The sequence below is a fragment of the Meleagris gallopavo genome, chromosome 7 (genome assembly GCF_905368555.1).
Source record: "Meleagris gallopavo chromosome 7, MGAL_WU_HG_1.1, whole genome shotgun sequence".
Taxonomy (NCBI): Eukaryota; Metazoa; Chordata; class Aves; order Galliformes; family Phasianidae; genus Meleagris; species Meleagris gallopavo.
The window spans coordinates 11,946,828-11,970,746 of NC_139410.1; the positions used below are offsets into that span (position 1 = coordinate 11,946,828).

Here is a 23,919-nt window from a genome sequence, read left to right on the forward strand (position 1 = left end):
GCTGAGCAGCGCGCGGACCCCGCCCCTCTCCGCGCGCGCTCGTTCGCCTAGACGGCCTTGACGGTCCCTCCCGCCGCCTGCCCCCCGCCCCGCGGAGCGCCTTCTCGCCGCTGCTGCACGCCGCCCGACTCGCTCCCCGGCACTGCCTCACCTCCGTCCCTTCCCAGTAAGTCCTTCCGTGCCACGCTGGGGTCATGGGACGCCATCCCGGCTTCCTGCTCCGGGGCGGTGCAGTGGGCGGAGGGCGGTTTGGAGGGCCGCCCTGTGGGCAGGGCGGTGGGCGCTGAGCTCCTCCCTTCGGGCGGCGGTTGCTGGAGTTCCTCGGCACGACGGCGGCGGGGAGACGGCGGCTTGAAGTCTGGTCTGAAGCTGGATTTGCTCGCGTTCCGTGGAAATAAAAAAACTTTCGGTTTTCTCACAAGTGAGCTTAAGAATAGGGCATAGTTCAAGTTCCTTTTAGCTTTCAATTGTAGGTTTTTAAAGCTTCAGATCTAATCTCCCGTGGGAAAGCAGAGATTGCGTGTTTCCCTCGTGTTGCGGTTGCTGGAAGCAGCGTGTTTTAAGCAGCCGGAGTAGAGGCAAAGGTGACTAACACTGACGTGCAAAGACAGGTGCAGATACCAGCCGTGACTTGTGCAGCGGGGGGAATGACTGGAAAATTTGAAGTGCGGTTGCTGTAAAAGGGGGCTGCTGTTGTGTGATTATAAAACCACGTCTTTGAAACGTCTGCCCACACTGAACGTGTAATTGAACACAGAAAGTCACAGATAAACTGCAGAGCAGCGGGAGGAGGCTTCGCTTTAGGAGGGAAATTACTCAAATTGCTGTTGGATTCTTTGGCTCCTTTTGCTTCAATAAAGATATGTTTTCATTGCCAATGGATCAGTAGCTTATGCAGAACTTAAGTTGCCCGGTTGCCTGGTTCAATATAGAACTTGGCAAAACTCTTAGCTTAGATGAAATAAGAAGGGGGGATACTGCATTTAGGTGCGTATTGCGTAGAGGTTGTGCTTCTCAAGGCTGACAAGATCCACGAAACAGTGTAATTGTAGTTATGTTTATTTTGTTGGGCGTAACTGAATAAGATGGGCTGGTCAGAAGTTATGGGTTTGCAATACAAACATATGTGGAGAGAATCAGTCACTGCAGTAATGTGGAAATGATTCTTGATTTCAGTGACGGACAGGGGAAAGCCTAGTTTTAGAGTGCATCCTGCTGGTAGCAATGGAGATATGTGAGAAGCAGTCATAAAATCTTGCAGATGCAGCATGTCTTTGGAGAATATTTACATGTGTGAAAGCTCAGGCTCATGGCCAAATTATTTCATGTGGGCAGAGCTGCATTGTTTAAAGGTGTATGCTCTGTCTGCAGCAAACTTTGAAATACTATCTAATGCCAAAATAGTTTACCTTTATGATGGGTTCACAGCAAGCTTGGTGAGTTACTATGGATTACCACCCCTGTGTAACTTGTTGGAACAAAGTAAGCTCAGTTACGTATCTGAGGTTTTGGTGTAGCTCAAGTACTGACATTTCAGTCCCACAATAGCTGTAAAACAGAAATCCTTAGCAAAGAACAGTGCAGAATCCATCTTACAATGCCATCTAACTTGTCCTTGGAATATTCCTGAGTATTTTTTTGTGAAAATAGAAAGGATTTTTCTATCTTTCGGACTATCAATCAAAGATAGCAGAATTCAGGTATGTATTGTCAGGTATTTCATGGCTTCCAGCTCTTTCTGTATTTACAAACTTGAGGTTACATCTTGATTCAAGCTCAGGTAAGGTACTGACAGAGATCCCTTCCCTCTAGTCTCCTTTTAACCCTAGCAGCTAACCTAATACGTATGTACATGAATGATCAGTCAGGACTGAGAAACTTGCCTCTTTTAAAAATTCCTCTCTTCTGATATGAGTATCCAATTTTTTTTTCCCCACAGATGATATCTGTGCCAATTGTTTCCATATACTGTCTCATTCAACTTGAACTGCTTTGCTTTCTACTTTTGCTTCGATTTGATATGCTTTTCTGCTCCTGTTAGCCAAATCCATGTCAAATGTATAGCTATGAAGAAAAACATACCTCTGACAAATGTAAACAGTATATATTTTTCTTAAAAGAGTCAAATTTTTCCAGTCGTTGTCTTAAGGTTGTAGAGAAAGAGTAACAAATGAAAATCAAGGTTGATAAAACTATCTGGGAGGAAAGTTGCTCAGAATTTCAGTTTGTTGCATATGTGCTTTCCATTTAAATTTTAAATGCCTATATTCTCATTGAATTGCTGTTTTGGTAAAATTGTGTAAGGGTCTGAGCTAAGTGTTGAATGACTGACATCCGTTGAGGGCTGGGCTTTGAGGCATGCAGAGAGTACTGTAGCCAAACGGCTACAAAGGTGGATAGCAAGACCTTGCCTGGACTACAAGTACAGCAAATTTCAAAGCAGTCCAAAGCAAGTGTGAAGATTTTAGAGCACTTCAGTTCTGAGTGAACTTGGGAAAGGTAGATCTCTTCAACTCTGTAGGAGAATGAGTGTTCCATGATATGTGGTATTATATTAAAAGCTTTGATTATGAAGAAGTGTAGAATTCTCTTAAAGGACTGTTGGTATTTTTCAAGAATCTTGTGGGGGCCACTGTTCTGAGGTACCAGATTAACTGGAGGAATGATGTGATATTCTGTGTTATTTTTTCCCCTGTATGATCACTCCAATTATACCCAGTAATACTGTTTTCAGAGTTTAAAACAAACAAACAAAAAAACTTATGTGTTAAAGGATAATATTAACGCCCTCCACCCAACTATTTGTTTATTTATCTATTTATTTCTGTAACAGCTCTGGATAATAGATTTTTGTACACATGTACATTAGAGAGATTTTTATTATGATAATGCTGAGCAAAATTCAGTGGCATTCACGCTCGTTTCAGAGCCTGTTGTTGTTGCTGGTACAGCTGCTGTTGCTGTTCATTTGTTGGCAAGTCATCCAGAAGGAATGCTGATGAGACAACTCAAAATGTGTCACTTAAACACTGAAAATGTACAAAATGTATCAGAATTCAATGCTTCCAGAAAGTTTCTGCATAATAGGCTACTTCTGTTCTTGTTTACCCTTTAAATCCCTACCCTAGTACTGCTCAACTGTTCTCGATCTTTCCAGTAGCTTAAATTAACATGTTTTTGAGACACTTTGTCCTAAAACAGAAATTATGAACAGACTTTCTGCAAAGAAAGCAGCAGTTGAGTGATTTGTATGTGTTGATCTAGCACTGCATGAATTGCTTTCTTACTGGACTGAGCCTAGCCATGCTGCTGAAGATAGCATAAGGAAAATGTCTTGGTGTCCACACAGCCCTCTTGTGGAGCAAAATAAAATTTGCTTGACTTTTCAAAGTAAAGGGGAAATGCCTCCAGATCCTTTTCCTATTTGAAACTCGAAATAATGTTTGCTTTCAGAGAAAGCATCTTTTATCATAAAGTGCTAAATAGTTTGGTGTTGCATTCACAGCTATTTCTACTCTCTGCTAATAACTGTTCAGCGAGCTCATCTCTCTGAAATAAGTGTCTGTGTTTTCAGAAACGTGACACAAAGAACAGGACTGGGTCAGGAAGTAGGTTGGGAGTTGCTTGTCATGACTGGTCATGAATTGCAGGATATTCTTTCACCTTCAGCTTGTGCATGGGTTTATTTTTAGCTTCAGAAATAACAGTCCCTTAACATTTCTTAATTCTACTTCCCATTTGATTTATATTTCTTTTAAAAAAATAGCACCATTTAAACTTGCCTGTTTGATATAGTCAGATCAGCCCTTGAGAACTGACATTTTCAAGTGTAGGTGTTCATTACCAAATCACTCTGAAATATACAATAGTTTCTGAAATGGACATGCCAGCAATTTCCATGCAGTGGAAAGTAGTAAAATGACTCCATTTGCTTGTGCTGAAGGGAGCTCTATGACCTGAGATCTTCCACCTATGAAGGAAATGGAAAGGACAGTAGGTTCTAGTATTAACCACAGATAACAGGACACACTTAGAACAGCTTTATTCTCATCTGCATGGCAGAATGATTTGATGGGCAGATTTTAAACTATCCTTCTTTTTCATGATATAGATATGTCACCAAATTAACATGGGTTTTATGTGAGAAGTTAATGTGAGCCTTGAAGTATTTTAAATAGGAATTGTAAATGGCAGTTATTCCCTTCTAGCTCACCTCCTTTCCATCATAGTAGGAACTCCGTGATTTTTCATGAAAGTAAATATTTATCCCTATTATTCAGGCAGGGAGTAATGTATTTCCAATAGAGCTAATTTTCTCAAAGCTTAGTGGAGATGTATTCTGTTTTTTAAGAGCTGTTCAGTGTTCAGGCTCCCAAAAGTTATCTACCTACCTTGACCCCTTTGAATATCTAAATTAAATGTTTATATACATACATTTCATTTGAAAAGGTCCAGTTTTAAATAGATGTGTGTGAATGTAAGATGACCCTGACTGTAAAATACCTCAGCAGCTTCCTCATCTGTAGTGTAATTTATAGGAGTTGGGGAGCTGCAAATATATATGCTATTATTTGAGTCAGTTGATGTTCTGCAGGCAGCTTAAGGTGGGGTCAGAATGTATTCCCAAGGAAGTTAAATAAATGCTCTTTTCTTCCACATTGGTTGTTCTAAATTATATTTAATTTTTTTTAACGTTCCCACAATAAACCACATAAAATATTTTCTTACATCGGAGAGCAAGCAGTCTCTACGTTGTTTTACTTTGGGAATCATTTAAAGAAAGATTTCTTTATGCTATTCAGGAAAAAAAAAAAAAAAGAAAAAAGCAGGAAGTTAAATAGTGTGGAATAGAGAAGCTCTGTTTTTCTCCAGGGACAAAACTTGCTTTTAGTCTAGCAAAGCTGATAAGCAACAACGTCAGCCTTTGAAAGAAACCTCTTTCTCTTCCAGTTGGAAAATATGGAGTCAATTTCATGGAAAATTCAGAAAATGGAGTAAGTAAAAGAACAAAAAAACTTTTATTTGTGGTGTTCAGCATTTGGTGTGCTATTACTGTAACTGTAGTAGTTCTCTGGATCAGAGTTTAGTGTCTTTGTTTTCTGGTCCATCAGTAAAACCAGAAGTCTCTTACACGTTGGTGAATGGTCAATGTGTGTAATACAGAAGTAACAGGGAATCAGTTTCTGCTTTGGATCCGAGGTACACGCACTTAGTATGATGACCTCTTGCCTCAATTCTCATCTTGAAATGGAGAAGTGGCAGTTCCCTGTGAAGTGGCAGAGAGGGAGTTTCCCTCTCTGCAAGGGTAACAAAAATGGAAAGTGGGTCACTCCAAAAGTCACTCCTATTTATTTCCTTGGAAAATACAAAAGACACAAAGAGCAGAATAACACTGTTTGGTAGAGCAAATTCTCACCTACAAAACATAGTCACCACCATTACCTATGCATTTTGCTCAGTGATGACAAAGAGGCTGCGTGCTGTGCTTGTAAAAACTTGCATGGCTGTCTGGATCATCGCTTGTCTTCTGCACTGTTCTCACCACTGCTGAAATGTACCACCCAGCCCTCGCTGAGCTCACATCCACTCTTTGGTCTCCAGAAACATTCAGCAACCATCGAGGAATGTCAATGGGTGCCATTTTTTTTCTGTGTGGAACAATTCAATTCCACCCCTTTGCTTCATCTGCACTTCCACGTCAGACACCATTTTGTCTGACTGCCCCTCTGCTGCCATCTGTCACATTGCAACAAAATGGAACAGAATACTGGTGGGAAGATTCAACCATCACTGAAGCTTTTCCTGGAAACTTGAGAGATAGGTGATACACAGCATGGAAATGTTCTGACAGCACAGTATTCAACCAGTAATGGCCTTGCCATTTTCTATCAAGCTCAGGTTTCTCAGCTCCCTTTTCCTTAGAGAGGCAGAGAGCTAGGTAGGCTTTAGAAGGCTCTCCTTTGATAGCGATCAGAGGAGGGGGCAAATCCAGAACAGCGACCAGGAGCTTACATTCCTTCTCTTAAGTCTCACATTCATTGCTGTGGAAAAATAACTTTGATACCCATGAAGTCAAGGTCACCTGGCACCTTTCACAAAAAGTGTTTACATCCACCAAGCAGAAAAGCAATCTGACAAATGGAAAAAGCAACTTTAAATATACAAATGTGTGTGTGCTGAATACACTGACATTAGCATCTGAGAGGATCCACAGCTGATTAGGCTTTATTCAGGCTTGGTTTGGACTTCATTTGCCATGGCTCTGCACTGGTGTTCGGGATCCATTATCCATTTATGTATAAGGTGCTACTGTCCAGTTTAAAGCCTTTGCATGTCCATAAATCCTAAGAAATGTCAACAGCTGTAGAGAGTAACCAGCAGGCTTCACTGTTCCACACGTGCCTACATATTTCTCTTTGTTAAGAATTTGAGGAATAATGCCACAAAGCAGCAACCTTGCTTGATAACCTGAATGTCCTATATAGGCACCTTGCCTGTTCTATTTTCAGGGAGCTGTCCTTAATTTTGTATCAAACCTCAGCTTTGCTCTCTGTATTTTGTATATGATGAGAACTTTTTAATTACCAATTGCAGTTTGCTTGTGTTTCAGAGCAGCTCTGTCATATCTATTGCAGTAGCTGAGAGAAATAGGCTAGTGGCAGGCTAATGAGGAACTGGCACTCATCCTCTCCTCCTTATGATCCTGCTTGCTTTCTGCATTGTTAATCATCGGGAGAACTTTAATGATTTAGCTGTGAATTGTTATGGATGATTGCAGAAAATGAAACTTAGATGACCTCCTGGGTCACAGTTATGTCTGCTGTGTGCAACACCAGGACACAATCCCAGCAGAACTGTGGATTTGGGAGCTTAATCACAGGGCTGGTGTATAAAAGATGGATGACTGAACCCTCAGAACTTAGACTTTAAATAGAAAAAAAAGACTTATTTGAAAGAGTAGGTACAGGCATCCATACTGGTGGACCCAAGTGGATGGAGGTAGCTAAAATCCTGAAAAAGTATGGCTCAGGTTCCTCTGCTTTTCTTTCGCTTCCTTGTAAATGAGTGTCCAATACTCATCATAAATCTTTGTTTGTTATGTTTGCGGGAGTTGCATAAAGTGCTGCTTTTAAAGATCTTGTTCAAACTTGTATGCATATAGATATATATATGTACATAGTCATTCATTTCTATGCTTGTGTGGTTTTTTGCATCGTTGATTTTTTCCAACACTTTATACATGAAAGTCTTCAGAATTCCAATATCTGCATATAAGGAGGATGTGGATCTGCTAAAAGCCAAACCTCCCTTCATCAGGTTGTTTGGTCTAAATGCTGGAGAATGTTGTTATAGTTGCTGACTATGGTATATAGTGGGCAGTTAAGCCACAAGCAAACATTGCAGCTTCACCGAAAGGATGGGCATAAATAGTCGTTAGTTTCATGGAAAGGAAGGAAATTACTCTTTTCCTGATTGTTAGGTGGTTAATTTCAGTCTTTCCAGAGTGGATTTGTATTGGTGAGGTGTTAATTCAAACAATGAGCACAAAGGAATAGTGAATAATTAAAAATGAAACAAACTTAACTCTAAACATCTGAATCCTCAAAAAGTAAGTAGCTTATTTCTTGTGTTGTTCAGCTTAAAATTAACTCTGGGAAAAACAAATATCTTTTGTTTGACTGAATTTACAAATTCACGATTAATGCAACTGATTTTATACACTTTGGATTTAGTCTGATGTGTTCTTCAGTGCTGAGATTATCTGCTCATATTAATATACAGCTTGATAACTGGTGGTGGTATGGATGGGAAGCAGTAGTTGTCACAAAGTGAAAGTAGGCACAACTATCAAGCAGTTATTTCTAAGCCTGGTAAATTAAAGCTGGTTTGGCTTCATTAGTCAGTTTCTAATTTGAACTTTGGTTAATACTGGTAAGGCACTTTCGAAGGCTTCTCCGCATTTTTTTTCTTCCATATATGCTGTTTTTGTTCTGTAGATTGCTTTTTTTTGTCTGTTTATTTTTAAAGAAATTTCTGAAGTGCTTTAAAATGCACTTGCTTTTCAATGAACCTAGTTTGTTCACAGCTGTTGAACTCCAAATCTGTTACTTGTATGAAAATGTTCTCCCTTATTCTTTTTTATCAGTACCTACAGAGATAAATTTGTGTACTGTTACAAGCAAAATACTCCACAGATCTGCAGTTAAATGGTGCCTGTATTCACCCTATCCCAATATTTACAAAAGAACTGCTATTAAAAGAGCTTTTTTATCAGCTAAGATTCACCTATCAGTTACCTAGAAGAAATAAGAAATTTAAGCATCGAGAAGTACACAAATGAGGTGCCAAATCATGTGGTCTCCTGAAATCTTCCCGCTCTCTTTGGGTAACCCAGCTATCTGTCTCTATGTCACACATTTGCAGGTGTTATGTCCCACCACCATCATTTTCTCCAGGTCCAGACTCTGTGTCCTGCTGTAACATAACCTCCATCCTTCTTTCATTCGTAGCTTTTTCCACTTCATACAAGCTATCAGCATTTTATGTTATATTGGCAGAACAAGAAGAGCTAACGGGAAAGACAGACAAAGCTGGTTGTTTTGCTGGAAGGAGTTTCTGGCTCCTGATAGGTTCTATAGCTTGTGAGCCATAACAGCAGTGCTTAAAATTGATAGTCTTATTGACTGAAATTTCAGTGTTGCTTCTTCTCACTAGGTAATTCCCTCTTTTTATTTTTTTTATTTTTGTTTTTACTGGAATCAGTAGAGTTGATACCTGGAAGATTTGCAATTGACTGAATTCAATCAGTTGAGCATTTTAGGTGTCTTGCATTAGTCACAGATGAGTACAGCTGTTAAGATTATTCCTTCCACTAGAACATTTGGTTTTTGGTAAGGGTAGGCTGACAGGCCCACAGCTGATTTAAAATGGTACGATGAATGCAGTACCATTGAAGTCAGGTGAAGCCATGGTATGAAGATACCAGGAGAATAATATTCCCATTTTACTGGCTGAGAGTCTAAGGTATATGGAGAGCATGAGGCCTGACCACAAACACTCAGTAGCCTCTTGACAGAACTGGGATTGAAGCCAAGTCTCCTAAAGCCCAGTTCAAATGTCTGACCACAGAATTACACTGACTGGTGGGCAAGAGGACTAGTAACTCACACTTTGAGAAGTTTGCTTTTCTCTTGCATACAAAAGGAGATTAATAATCATAAATGCAAACTGAAGGTATCTCACCATGCAGTTAACAAATGATGCTTTCAGTGTAGCTTCTTAAGCATCTTTCTGCTCATTCAACTTTATTTTCTATAAACCAGAGTGGTCAGAAACAAAGTAGTACTGTTGAAATCCTTCTCTACATAACAAAAAGCGGCCTGCAACTGTAAAGTCCATTTCCATTCATCAGCCACCACATCTGTTGCTTGCTTGGACGCTGGCCAGAATGATTCATTCACATGTCTAACATTTATTTTGGTGAAATACTGGGATTATACAGAAGGGCAATATTTCAAAACTGGGTTTAGCAAACCAAGGGAAGTTGGAAACAGCTTCCTCACAGCTGAAAACAAACACAGTGTTATATCATTCTGCAGCTTTATTAAGAGGAAGGCAGTAGCCAAGTGAAGCAGCTGGAATCACACTGAAGTCACTCTGAACTCCACAGATCACTTCGTTCTTCTTTCTGCTACAGAGAGCACATCCCCGACTTACAGTGTGCTTTCTTCTGAAGAACTTAAGAAGGTAGGTCAATCTTTCTATTAAGTTTTAGATCTTTCTTTCTCTTCCTTCAGAATAACATGTATCTACAAATATAACAACAGTCACAAGCAAATTCTGTAAGGCAGTATAGCGGTTGAAAGAATTTCTTAGTATAAAGAATGTGGTACTCATTTGTTTCAAAGGCTATTTTGAACCAACCCTGAGGCAAGAAAGGATATGAAAATAGGTGTGAATTTAATTTTTAATAACTTTCAAATGTGTTTATAGGTTGCTCAAGAAGTGTTTTAGCTAGCCAAAGAATGCCAGCTGACCTTGGCTGAAATATCTCCCCACACCCTGCATTAGTTTTGTTTGCTTTAAGGCTTAGGGATAGTACATCTCCTACAGCTATCACGAATTCCAACAATATGAAAAATAAGTACATTGATTCTGATCTGGATTTCAGAACAGGAATTGGATATCATTTCAACTTCAGGTAACAAATTGATTGTTAACAATTGACAAACCTGTAATTATTAACAGGATAAGAACATCATTATTCTGAACAGTTACAGTCATGCAGAATTATAAAGAGTTCCTTATGATCTGAGCTGGAAGGTGTGTGTTTCCCCTACTGTCATGAAGTAAGATGGAAACAATGTGAATCTAGCTGTCACTCAGTGCATGGAATAGCGTTATCTAAAAAACAAGATTTGAAGCTTTCTATATGAGCATATAATAAGCAAGGCTGAATTCCACCTCCTGTTCAGCCCTAGCGATGGCCATGTCATTTTCCCCTCTATCCTTTTTAAATGCTATTTTGCAAAGTCAAACAAAATACTAGAACTCTCTTTTTGTAGCTTTATAAAAGATGCATAGATTCATTAAGAATTAAGACACACTTGCATTCTAGCTGAATAAAATTTTCTTCCCGAATAACATCACATTTGAATTTTTCAGTCTGTGATCTGTTCTTAGATATTTTTGTGTGTGAATATGTGAATAATTCCATTATTCCAAACAGTAGATAGTTTTGCACAACACTGTAGTCTGTTGAATGCTTTTGTTACTGGCTTTTCTATTCATTTTGTCTTGTGGAATGTACCAACAGTTCTAATGTCTCTCTCAATGCATTTGCTGGTTGTCTGGCTAATTTTCACGCATTATTTCTAATAATGGTTTGATTTGCGTTCATTCAATCTGAAGTTAGAAGTTTCATAAGAGAGCAGAGCTGCATTGTTGCTGGCTTTGAAGAAGAGAACTGAGTTGGAGGAACAGTTTCTCATGGCACGTTACCAGAAGGATCTGCTGAGACTGGGGTGGGCGGTAGCCAAGAGACATTTGGTTTTAGAAAGGAAGATATCATGCATGGATCATCTCTCCAACACTCTTTGCTACTTTTACAGTGTGCTTGAAGCTCCTGACACAAAAAGAAAAATTACCCTCAAAGCATTTGCTTCTATGCACTTATTTGCAGTGTGTTCCAAATGCCATGGGCTTGGAAATATGACATTAAAAAAAAAAAAACCACACATCAGGCTATGACTGCTCTCTTGCAGAGATAATTTTTGCTGCCTTGTTGCAGATCTTTTTCACCTGCCCATTGCTTTACTGCATTACATTTCTTTAGAGTATTCTTTTCTTTGGTGGGCCTGACAACAAATTAACCAAACCCGTTTCTATAAGACAGGTTTGTCTTCAAGGATATCCACAAAGGCCAGCACTCCAGAAGACTCCTGACTTTGCCAGGTACCTTAGCTCCCAAAGAGTATCCAGTTTCCAGTACCTACTGTTATTCTTATGCTTTTCTGACCCTAAAATCATTAAGAGTTGTAGATAAAGTTTTAACACATTTATAGCCATAGGCCATCTAGTACCTAGGTATACTTGTATAAAAATGGAAGCCAAACAAATTAAATTTTCCATGGTTAGCCTGATGTTTAGTTATCTGTCTACTTCTTTTGAATTGACTTTTCCTTGTTTCCTTTTTTTTTTTTTTTAAATATAAAATCAGGTCACCACATGCAGAGAAAGCAGAAAAACATGCACTATCTAATGGGCAATGAATGGCATTTATAATTTTAGTTTTAGAATTCTTGATTAGATCACAGAAATCACTGAAAGATCTTCCAGGGGACAGGGAACAATGTATTCCCACCTCTGTTAACTTCATTTGTCTTCTTCCAAACTTTTTTTATTTCTTACTTCCCTAATATCTGTCCTGTCCCTGACACTTCTCAGAAGTAATATTTCAAGAACTATAAGAACCAACACCTTTACCCTTTATCCACAAGATTTGCCTCTTCATTGCTTTGGCAAGGTCTGGATTCTACTTTCATCTCTTCCATTGAATCTATTGTTTGGTTTTAGGCAAGTTACTTCTTTCCCTATTTCTCATGTGTCTGTTTATTCTGTTTGGATTATAAACAAGGCAAAAATTGTCTCTTATTATGTGCTTACTGCACCTAGATGCAGTGAGGCTTTGATCTCCAAAGTCTAGGGCCAACATGAAATACTCACTTCTTTCAGCAAGCGTGAGCCTGGCACAGCAAGTGCCTCTCTTTTGAAGCTACCTGGTTGAGAGAGGCAAGAAAACTGAGTAGAAAGTCCCTGAAGCATCAATTTTCAACACTCCCATTTCTTCTTTCTGGTCATCTTTCAAAGAGCTCGGCCTCATATTGCTCAAGTGAGACGTTTCATAATTGTTAAGAACCATTGTCCTTTTTATAAAGCTTAGTAAGATGTTTCTCAGTGCCTTAAACTCTTACTGGAGTGTATTGTGCCACATCTGGTGAGTCTAATTCCACATGACATAAAAGTGATTTGCACAGGTAATATAGGAAACCTGTAAAACCAGTATTTCCAAGCTTCTAGTTTAACATCTGAATCAGATGCCATCTATTCTTATCGCTGCTAGGGTGTGTTCCCTGTACCACGTTAGGGAAGTGTATAAATATCCAGTCCTCCTGAAGTTGTTTTACCACTATGGTGTGTTTGTTGTGGGTTTTTTTTTTGTTGTTGTTTTTTGTTGTTTTTTTTTTTTTCCCCCAGTTTTTCAAGAATACAGGCAGTGCTATTGTAGACTTAAGCTTAAAGTAATAAATAAATAAAAATCTCTGTATGAATACTAGTGGTACACAGTTATTCTATTACAAGTGCTGCTCCAAAAGTAATGCCTCCTATTTTATTAGGTCAGCCCACAGCATCAGAGGTGGACGTTGGTGGTATGGCAATAGAGGTTGAACCTTCTCACTTTCATAATGGCTGTTTTCTATCATATATTTAGTTGGCTTTAATCAGTCTGCTGACACAACAATCAGTCTGAAAGAAATCTCTGCATTCAGTGTCTTCTATGCTCTCATTTGCTCCTTCCTGTTAGGAAAGAGGTGTGATTATTGCATATTTTTGCTAAAGTAGAACAGCCTCTTAGGAACACTGTCAAAGTAGTACTACCATGTAATGATTGTTTGAAAGTCAATCAAAATATTCTTCTATCACAAACATGCAACAGTTGTGACATAAAAGTTGCACATAACTTTTGCATGAGAACAATAGAAAGTCATGCTTGATTAGAAATACAGACATCTATTATTATCATAGACATCCAGTCACTGTTAAGCTCAAAATTTTCAAAACTGGATACTCCATTATCCTACACAGGTAGTTACTGTGATGGCTCACAGCTAAAGAAAGTAATGACAGCATTTGAAGAATAGAATATGTACAAAACTCAAACCTTACAGATAAAGATAAGCATGGACAGAGATCCAGGCTCCTTTTCACAGTAGAGAAAACCAACCAGAATCTGCAGGGCTGTCCAGCTGGGTGCCAGCTCCCACCAGAACAGTGGGCATCATGTCACAGGACAGAGTCTCATTTTAGGAAAGAGAAGGTATCCAAGAGGTGAAGTTGTGGTTTCTCCACTTCATTGTGAGTGAAAGGATGGCATTATTTTTAAGAAAGGAAGATCAGACTGTGTTTGAAGAACCAGGCAAGGATTCTATGTTTAGCACCCGGTTTATCAAAGACTTCCTGTAGTTTATTCTCAACCTTCTTGTTTGTCTGTAAATCAACTGATGATACTTTCCATGTGAGTCCAGTTTCACTACAACCTCTGAATACTTAGCTGTTATGAAAATAGTCAGACAGTTCTGACATATAGGATATAAGACCATATTTTAATTGAGATACACTGTTAATCTAATGTTTTGTCATTGTTGACTCTGCTTGACCTTTTAATATGTTTATGGTCACACAGTAGACTTGCAGAGATTACAGTCACCCTTTACACTCAAAAAGATACTGAAAGAGTTATTTATACTTTTAGCTGTATTAACAGAGGGGAATGAGAGCAAGAGCTGACTGCACAGTTACGAGGTTGTCTCCTCCCAATGCATATCCCAAGGACATCCAAGTTCTCATGTTTTCTTCTCATCTTTTCTTAGGGATCTGTGTGAAAATAAATCAGTTTTTACCCAATGGAGTTGCTGGTTCCAGAGACTTTTGAGTTACCTGTTTATGGAAATAAGCTGCTCAATTGCAGCAGTTGTCTGGCTGATTTGTTGTATTCAAACCAGAGTTACTGTAGGTTTTTCCTATTACAGAAGTGGTTTTTTTTTTTTTTTTTTTTTTTTTTTTTTTAAGATGCAGAGTTGGGTTTTCCATTTGTTGTTTAACATTTCTGTGGGAACAGAAGTCTGTGTCTGAAATAATTGTTTTACCAGTATTAACTGTGTCCTATGAGTTAATCTCACTGCAAGACTCACTTCATCAGTACAAAATGTTATGAGACTATTATCTGGTCAGATGACTTCAATACCACAGATGAAGTGGTGTGTTATGACTAACAGTATCATGTTTGGCCTTGCTTAAAGACAGTTGCTTTTGGTGTAAGTTTTAGAAGACATCTACCTAGGACATTGCACATGCATTTCTAACGCTGTTTTGGTGAGAGACACAATGGAGAATGATGATTTACACTCCAGTCTTATCTGCTAGAGCAAGTCTATATCTCTATTGTGTCTTGAAAATGTTTCCAGTATCTCTCATACCTATCATGATCAAGTTGAATTCACAACGGCATACAAAGTCACTCTGTTACTGTATGTCTTCTGACCATTAGAACAATTGTGCATTTTTGTGGAAGAGAAAATATGCACACAAGCCTTGATTCTGCTTTTCTGTGTACCAGATTAAACAGCCAGTTTCCTAGAAGCTTTATCTGCAGGGTCAGATTTAAGCTTAAATTATACCATAGCTATAATTTAATCTTGTAATATGGGTGTACCAGACACTTCTTGCTATAAGAATGTTTCCACAAGGAGGCAAGTGGTCATCTTATGCACATAGTTGGCTGCCAGTCTGTGATCTCACCAGTATTGTCTGTTAACTTTAGGATCTTTACTTATGCCTTTCTAAAATACTTTCCAGAAATATCTATATATATATATTCTTCTAAAAACTTGCTCAGCCATCCGCATTTTGAACTTCACAGATAATCTACTACGTGAATTTCATGTTTGTGTATTTGAAGCTACATAAATTCATGATTTGGCACCTCAAAAGCTTGAAAGTGTCAGATTTTTTTTTTTTTCTTTCAAATGAATTCTATGTCCAGACAAATTGTGAAGATACAGCATGACAAGCAGGCTTTGAGTGGCCTTTTGAAAAGCTAACTGTTCTCCAACATCTAATTCTTACAAATGACAAACGTTGAAGTGAATCAAACAAACAGGTTTTCTTGTAGCCATAGATCATACATGCAGAATATGGTATGCTCAGAATTATCAGTGAGGACTTTAAAAGGAGGGGTTTTGCATTATATGCCCTCTATGAAACTAACTACTGAGACAGCCAACTGCACGTACAATAGTTTTCCTATTAAATCAGGGCCAGCCATTGAGACCACTGAAATCAATTTACCTGCCCAAAGGCTTTCAGTACTGTTTATCACACTGAACAAGTGGATTTAGGGGTGGCCACTCAAATATTTGTTAACTTCTAACTGAAACAGACAATAATAAGCTCTTCCCTTGGACATATTTGTAAATTCCTAAAATTTTAGGTGAGGGAGAGAGTGCATGGGCTGCAGCCCAAACACATGGCATAAGTTACCAGTGCAATTAAATTGGACCCTAACTTGCATGTTGCTCAGAGAACTCTGAATTCCTAGGAAGACCTTGCACTGAGTGAGGTGGAAGGAAATAGTGACTGTTTTGTCTTCTCCTATTTTAGATTGAAAACCCAGCCTAATTTCATTCCAAAGCCATTCCACTGACCTCAGGACTGAAGCATGGTGAGGTCAAATGAATTCCCTTGGCCAAAGAGGATGCATGCGGCACAGCCAAGAATAGAGTCCATAGAACTTGTCCCATGTCATAACTGTAAGGCCCTTCTTACTGTGACAAAAGTTGTTCTGTTGTGAGCAGGTTCAGACATTTGTCTGAGTTGTCACTATGGCTCACCTTCCTAGAATACTATAATGTTGGTAGAGAATACAAATTTCAGACACTTGTAATAAAAAACTGTTAATCTGTCAATTCAGATCCTATTCTGCATTTCCCCCCTGAAATACAGAGAAAGGCATTGCATGTGAGACAGGGTAATATGTCTTCCCAGCAGCTTTTAGGCTTTATGTTTTAGATACATTTATTAACAATCTTTGAATGTTCTGTTCTAGGATCTGAAATGCATTAACACTGAGCGTCATCGTGTGATACTTCTATGAAGTCATTTCTTAATTGATTTCAGTTTTACAGAAGGGGACAGGAAGTGAAGCCTCCTAGTCAAACATTCTGAAACCTATTTGCTTAGCATTTAACAACTATACTCATAATTAAGCCACTGAATCAAGGAAACTCAGTTTCCAGAGCTGCTTGTGACCTCAGCAAACAGGAACAGGCACCAGTCAAAGGACAACTGCTAAGCATACACTTTACACAGACTGTGTACTATTTAGAAAGAAGACAGGATGTAGTCTAAACTTGGTTATATTCATCCAAATGCAATACGACACTGTTCTGTAACCTGTAGCTGCCCCCGGGTCCTATTGCCAGGTCTCTGACCACATTTTCCTGTTTATTATTTTCCTCCCTGTGGCCCTTTTTTGCAGCTCTGGACCAGTCTGAGACACTGAACAGCATCATCTCTCTCTCACTTTCTAACAATAGGCCTGAAAGCCAAATGGAAACTGCAAAAAAAATCTCTTTCCACTGGACCTCTTTTTGCAGACAGGTTCATGGAAGAGTCTTCTCAGTCTGAAAATTAGGCCACGTGGGAAAGATTGTGCAGGATATCAGAAACAAAATAAGGAATACAAAATGATTTCTTCACTTTCAGGATCTGAAACTTGGACTTCAAGATAGTTCTGCTTTTTAAAGTTTAAGAATAAGTGAACTTATTTCTTTGTGTTACACAGTCCCAAACATATGTCTGTTGTGAATGATGGTTAACAGTTGTACCAGGAGAAAAAAAAAATCTGCATCCTTACTGCTTTAAAACAGCATAGCTCCACTGAAAATCCTCTGCTGCTTATCTTTTTCAGAGCAGCACCTAATGCCATGAATCTTGTTACAGAAGTGCTTTGTATATATGGGAGTTAGATGCAGCAGCTTCTGGGCTTTGCAAATTGAATTGGCAGTCTTTCTAAGTCTTAGTCATATAGCCTACTTTCATCATCTGTGCCCTGAGAGCAACAGTAAACAATGTTCCTCCCACTTTTTTACCCCACTGCTGAAGAGTTACTATACTGGAAGACTGAGTTAGAGATAAGTAAAAAGATAGCCTTGAAAAAAATATTTCCTCAAAGTACATTGCATTCTAGATGCATGCTCTTTGGGTGGAGGCTTGTAAGAAAACAGTTAAATGCTGAATACTTTCTGCTGTACATCATCCATGAAATATTAAATGAACCTTGTTGGGCAGTAGGCAAACATCTGTTATTGTTGTTGTTTTTAGCCCAGTTAGGAAAAGATAGTTTTGGGGTTACACGTAAAGGGAGAAAATGCTTGAATCCATGTGTTGTATTGTGCTAGCTATTGAGAAACTTAGAAGCAAACAGCAAACCTGACTAATGACTAAGATACAGGATGTTAATCATCAAGATATTGGAAAACTGCACTGATTCAACTTGAAGGTATAATTCCATGTACAGGCAAGGACACTTAAAAGCCCAGTTAACTTCAGTATTCTCTGAAACTATCCAAATGTAGGGTTGTTCCAGATGTTAGTGGCACTGCTTCTTGTTTATACCATTTCTCAGCAGATGTTATGCTATTTGAAAAAATTACTCAGATGGGTGGTACCAGTATTTGATGCAGAGCCTACCCCCGTGGGGCATGTAATTACATGAATACAGCCCAATATGTATCATTTTATCAGGGCAGCAAAGCAAATAACATTCCTTTAGCTTGATGCAAATTGCAAGGGGCAAATGTTATCATAGCCTCTTGATAGATGAGACTCTAGTGACTTATATTGCATTTTTTTTAAACAAGGGATATGAAGTTACACAGCTTTGTTGTTCTAACCTTGTCCCATCCATCTATGAATGAGAATTCAAATCCTGCCAATGTGCGCACATACTTAGCTTCACTTATGCAAGGAAAGTTACTTATATAAGTACAGGTTTGCAGATGTGCTTCTGCAGGCAGTTTTCTCCTGATGTCCTGCTTCTGTTGTCTTTTAGCATACCAGAATTAATGGAATTGCAGGAATGCATAGCTGGATTCCAGAAGTGCAGGCTGAGTCTCAGTTTCTGAACAGAACTAGCACTCAAGTGTACTATGGAGCTCATCCATGGTACAGCCAATGGACTGGTCACATCCTGCTCTCAGTGCAGCCAGAAAACATTGCTTTAAATAACAACAGAAATTAGCAGAATATTTCTTTTGAGTATGGAAGATACTTTTGTCAGACCGGGGTCATCTATGCTATTATTTTTCTGTACTTTGGAATGAATACAGGACCTCTAAGTGCTTTTTCCTGCTCAACTGTCATTTGATGTTTTCCTGTGTGTTTCTTCTCTTCTTTCTTCTGGATTTTTCTATTGATTTATGTTTTCCTTTTTACTCCTCCTGTCCCTCCTACACAATTCCTCTTCAGCTTTAGAGGAAAATTCCTATTTGAAAAATCACATTGTACTTGCAAGTTCCAGAAGCTTTTGTAACAGAAGAAAATGGAGACTTTTTTAAAGACAAACTAAACATAATGCGTTTCCAGCTGTAGCACTTACAGTGTGTATTGTTCTTCTGGAAACTTTGTTTTCTTTCCTTTATTACCTGTTTCTCCAATCACTAGTGGAAGAATATGCCAGTTGCATGCATGCCACTGAAGTGTTTTCCTTATATTTCCTTCTCTACATCCTTTGCTGCATTTTGTCTGGGCTGTACCCCAGGGAATCTAACACTGAGTGGGCCTGAGAATCAGCATTCCTTGATATGAGGACAGATATGTGATAGACAGGAATAAAGCCATGAACTTTCATTTGCTAGCCGAGTCACTGTCTATGTTTTGTTAATTATAACTTGAAGCATGTGAGGATGCACAGAACTTTTTTTTTTTTCTTAAAAAGATGATTTCCTGTCACTTCCTTGCCTTTGTAGATGCTCAGTGCTACTCTGATTTTTGATACAGATATGGTCCATAAAACTTGCTTCAAATAGGATCAGAGCAGTTGTAATGCAATGGAAAGTACAGCAATGACAGCAGAGCAACATCTGAGAGTTTCCAACAGACTGCAACAAATGAGAGTTTTCTCAAACATAACAGCTGTAGGCACAGAAATAAAGGAAAGAAGCTGCTTACCTTCAGAAGGTGTCACGTAGGCAAGGATCTCCAACAAGATACCCTTGCCTCCTCTGCCAGCCCTTAAATGAGGTCTGGGAATCTCATTGCATACACCTGAGCTCCCCTGGCTTGGCCCTGTCTTCCTGCCAGGTGTTCAATCACTGTTTCAGGCCGTGACTTAGCATTTCCACTACAGCAGTAAAATATCAAACCCAACTAGAAAAGAATACAAATCATACATCAGCTACCCGTGATGCTGTGGTCAGTGCTCTCTTAAGAAATAAAAGCAAGGAAAACAGTTCCTGGACTACTTGTCTGGAGTTTTTTTTTTAAATGTCTACAGCCAAATACTCCACAAGCTTTGTCATAGAGGTTGACAGCTAGGACATGATAAATAATATGAAACTAAACTCAAAGGAGTTGAGGTTACTATGTACAACCCAATAAAACAGTTTCCCATTGATTGTTCCATTTCTTTTCTTCCCTAGAAAGCATCTGTGCAACATGACATTTGAAGATTTTGAGAACTACTCTTATTTCTATGACCTGCCTGAGGAAGAAGAATCACCCCAGTCCACCCTCAGCATTGCCCATATGATTTCCCTTTCATTTTACAGTGTGGCATTTCTTCTAGGAGTCCCAGGTAATGCCATTGTCATCTGGTTTATGGGCTTCAAGTGGGATAAATCTGTCTCTACGCTCTGGTTCCTCAATCTGGCCATTGCAGATTTCATTTTTGTTCTCTTTCTGCCCCTTTATATCACATACGTGGCAATGGGCTTCCACTGGCCTTTTGGGAAGTGGCTCTGTAAAATGAACTCATTCATTGCACTACTGAATATGTTTGCCAGTGTTTTCTTCCTGACATTCATCAGCCTTGACCGCTACATCCGCCTTGTGCACCCAGTTTTTTCCTACAAGTACCGGACTATAAAGAACACCCTCATTCTTAGTATGATCATTTGGATGTCAGCTGCCATTATTGGTGGCCCTGCCTTGTACTTTAGAGACACAGCTACTGCTCTCAACAATGTCACCATTTGCTACAACAACTTCCATGTGCATGACAGAGAACTCATTTTGCTGAGACATCACATTCTGATTTGGGTGAGGCTTGTATTTGGTTACCTCTTTCCTCTACTGACCATGGTTATTTGTTACTCATTGCTGATCGTTAAAGTAAAGAGGAGAACGGTGTTGACTTCTAGCAGGCTCTTCTGGACAATCATTGCTGTAGTTGTAGCTTTTTTTCTTTGCTGGACACCATATCACATATTCAGCATTGTGGAGCTCTCTGCTCACCATGACGAAAATTTGCACGACTTACTACAGGATGGCATTCCCCTCTCCACGGGCCTTGCTTTCATCAACAGTTGTCTCAATCCAATCCTCTATGTTCTCATTAGCAAGAAGTTTCAGGCTCAGGTGAAGACAACAGTCTCTGAGGTGCTAAAACTGGCACTGTGGGAGGTGAGCCGCTCAGGAACCGTCAGTGAGCAGCTGTGGAACTCAGACAACAGTCATGTGCCTGTGCACCACTGCGAAACTGCTCAGTGACTGTTCACCACCATCCATCTATAAAAGAGCTGACAGATTGGGAGGTGTTGTTGGCTTCACATCTGCCAATGAGATGTGCATCTTTGCATATACAGTTTTGTATTAACAGCTGGCTTTACTGTGCTTGCTACTTTCCTTTAAATGTTTTTAAAGGATACATCATTTGGGTGTGGTATGGTTGCAGCATGGACAGCCTGAATAGAAAGTCGTCTGGGTTTTCTATCAGGAATATTGTTGTAATCCTGTTGCTGACAATACTTCACTGATCACAAAAGAGCACATGACATTCCTCTGATTGCCACTGATAACACTTTTGATCTGGGCATCCTCATATGAGAGATCATGGTCAGACATCAGTGGTTTATGAGTGTCACACGTACTTCACTATTGTTTAAATTAGGAGTCACCTAGCTATATCCCAGCCAAAAGAAGCTGTCACTAGCTTCACTCTGCAATCAGAAAAGTAACTCAATTACTGTACTGTAATTCAGTACAGAGAATACTGAATTGCTGCCTTTTCCTTCTAAAGAAGCATGGAAATAAAATGTTTTCTCCCATCGTTTTGTCTTATACTGAGCTGAGCCAGGGGGCTGTGGTTTCTTGTCACTTAGTTTTTGCTTTTAATGCCATCTGGTTGTAAAATACTAAACAGGTGTTTCAGAAAGTATTTTGGCTCATTTGAAATATGCAAAGAATTAGTGAAAATGTTTCCCACTGAATCTGAGACTTCAGGCCCTTGTCACATGTTCTTTTTCTGTTTGTGTTTAAACTTCCAGGCTTCAGAGACTTCACTATTATTAGCTGTTTTCTGCTGGTCTTGCAAACAAAGGTTAAGATGCAGTAAACATTTTGTCCTATTGTCTAAATAGGAGTAGAGTGAATTCAACAATATTCTTTCACAAGCTTGTAGCCAAATTCAGACCTCTCTACCAAGCTGCAATCAAGATTGTATAGCCAAGATACAAAGTTCACTCGCATAAGAAATAGGCACTAGACCCAGTTGTCCTATTTTCTGCTCCAACACCTTGCCTGCTGTAGAATCACACCTACACCAGTGCAAATATACATGCTAAGTGGAGCAGACCAATTTCTGAGGCAATGCCACTTAATCAAGAAGTTGTATGTGAGATAAAACCACGAAGAATAAAAGCATAAAGCTTTAGGTAACTATGAACTAGCTTTTTATTGTTACTGGCCTATATATCTAGAGTAAAACTGGCTTTCAGATAACCTATATGCTAACACATAAGTCACATTTATACTGTAAATGAGGCCTTGTATGTAAAACTATGCATCTGTATTCATGCATAAGCACATCCAGTACTGATAACTGCATAAATAGCAACTGTCTGATTGTGGTCTGTAGCTGTTTCTTTGGGCTCTGGTCTCAGAGTTTTAGTGAGGCAGAACCTATGGAATTTCAGTGTATTTAACTTTGGGCTGGAAAGTTGGTAAGCAGCATTCTTTCCTTTGAGTCATTCACTGCCTGGTACATCGTGACTCACCCGTAATATTTTGGCACTATGCAGCTGAGTGTGCCTAAATCAACTGTTTGCAGTTTTTCTTCACATGTTCCTTGACATCTTTCTAAGAATGATGTGTTTTAGTGCTCCTTTCCTGACTGTACTCCAAGTGGAGTAATAAAATTGTTGGCTCAGAAGAATGTGTTCATTTGCTTTTCTCAGCAGCAAATACACAGTGACTATTCACAGAACAGCACTTTCCTGACGTTTTCAGAAGATGAAAGAAAACCCTGACCTTTTATGTTACAGGAATTAAAGTTTATTCAGTTTTTTTCATGCACATTAGATATAGGAGAACAAATATATAAGCAAAGAACTTGATTTTTAAACAAGAGAATTTTACATTTGCTTTGTCTTGTGTACTTAATCAGAAAATGTTTTACAATGCTTTGCTTGGATCATCTCTCTGGATTAAAAAAAAAAAAACATATTGCCAACATCTAACCACCACCTTATCCAAAAGCTCCCCCCAGATAGTATAGAATCTGGCCAACATCAGTCCTGGTTTGTGGAAAAAATGGACGAACAACTTTGCAAGGTTATTGCTACCTCCTTCATACCAAGATCAGCTACATAATTGCCTCCAACTCATTTCTGCAAGAGTAATGGAAGATACCTAATCAAAACAGACAGCATTCTCCATTTGTTTCTAAAGAATAACAAAAAAAAAAATCCAATTACTCTACTACACTGCTTGGGCAGAAGAATGCTCATTCAAAGCTCTATGATGTAAAAAAGAGCCAGAGGAAGGGAATCTGATTTTGTTATGAGATACTGCAGAGAAAAAAAAAACAATAGCAGCAGGTTCAATTGTTAACTGCTTCTTAATGTTTGTACTTTTGAAGATTGTGTGGAAGTGTTTCTGACACTTTTGTTAAAACTGTTACTTTAAAAATAGTGGCAGCTGGCAGCCCTTTTTAAAAGAGGCACCCGTCCTCCCATGTTACTATATGTGACTGTATTTTAGATCTCAAATTACTATGGATTTTGTCATTACAGGTTACATTTGAAACAGGAATATCTCATTCAGTCTAAGATAGTGATTTTTCAGAGGCATAGTGACACTGTAGTAAGCTGTACTTTAACAAAACAAGATATTATCCACCTGCATTAACTGTAGCATGTAGCCACTGCACCCCGTTAATCCTCACAAGCACACGGCACCGTTGGACTACCAATTCCTCGGTCTTCTTGAAGGGACACATTGCCCCCTACTGATCTGCGTGTTAATTGCACCTCAAGGATCACAACCCTGGTACTCACAGTTAAAAACCAATGCTGGCCTGCAGTTTAAGGCACACCAAGGCCTTGATCTTAAAGCAGGAATTACGCAGTACTAATTAAGCCC

General features: G+C 39.0%; 1 protein-coding gene across 10 annotated transcripts; it reads left to right on the forward strand.

Moving 5' to 3' along the window:
- Window positions 1–48: 48 nt before the first annotated feature.
- On the forward strand, window positions 49–23,249 carry CMKLR2 (chemerin chemokine-like receptor 2). Of its 10 annotated transcripts, none has more exons than XM_031554165.2 (4): window positions 49–166; window positions 9,600–9,747; window positions 11,396–11,454; window positions 19,980–23,249. In XM_031554165.2, the coding sequence occupies exon 4, from the start codon at window positions 19,996–19,998 to the stop codon at window positions 21,046–21,048; it is 1,053 nt and encodes a 350-aa protein (XP_031410025.1). In that variant the 5' UTR covers window positions 49–166; window positions 9,600–9,747; window positions 11,396–11,454; window positions 19,980–19,995; the 3' UTR covers window positions 21,049–23,249. The 10 variants fall into 10 exon arrangements, with proteins under 10 accessions (XP_031410025.1, XP_031410028.1, XP_085084687.1 ...); XM_031554168.2 differs by lacking the exon at window positions 49–166 and adding an exon at window positions 262–421; XM_085228561.1 differs by lacking the exon at window positions 49–166 and adding an exon at window positions 272–611.
- The last annotated feature ends 670 nt before the right edge of the window (window positions 23,250–23,919 follow it).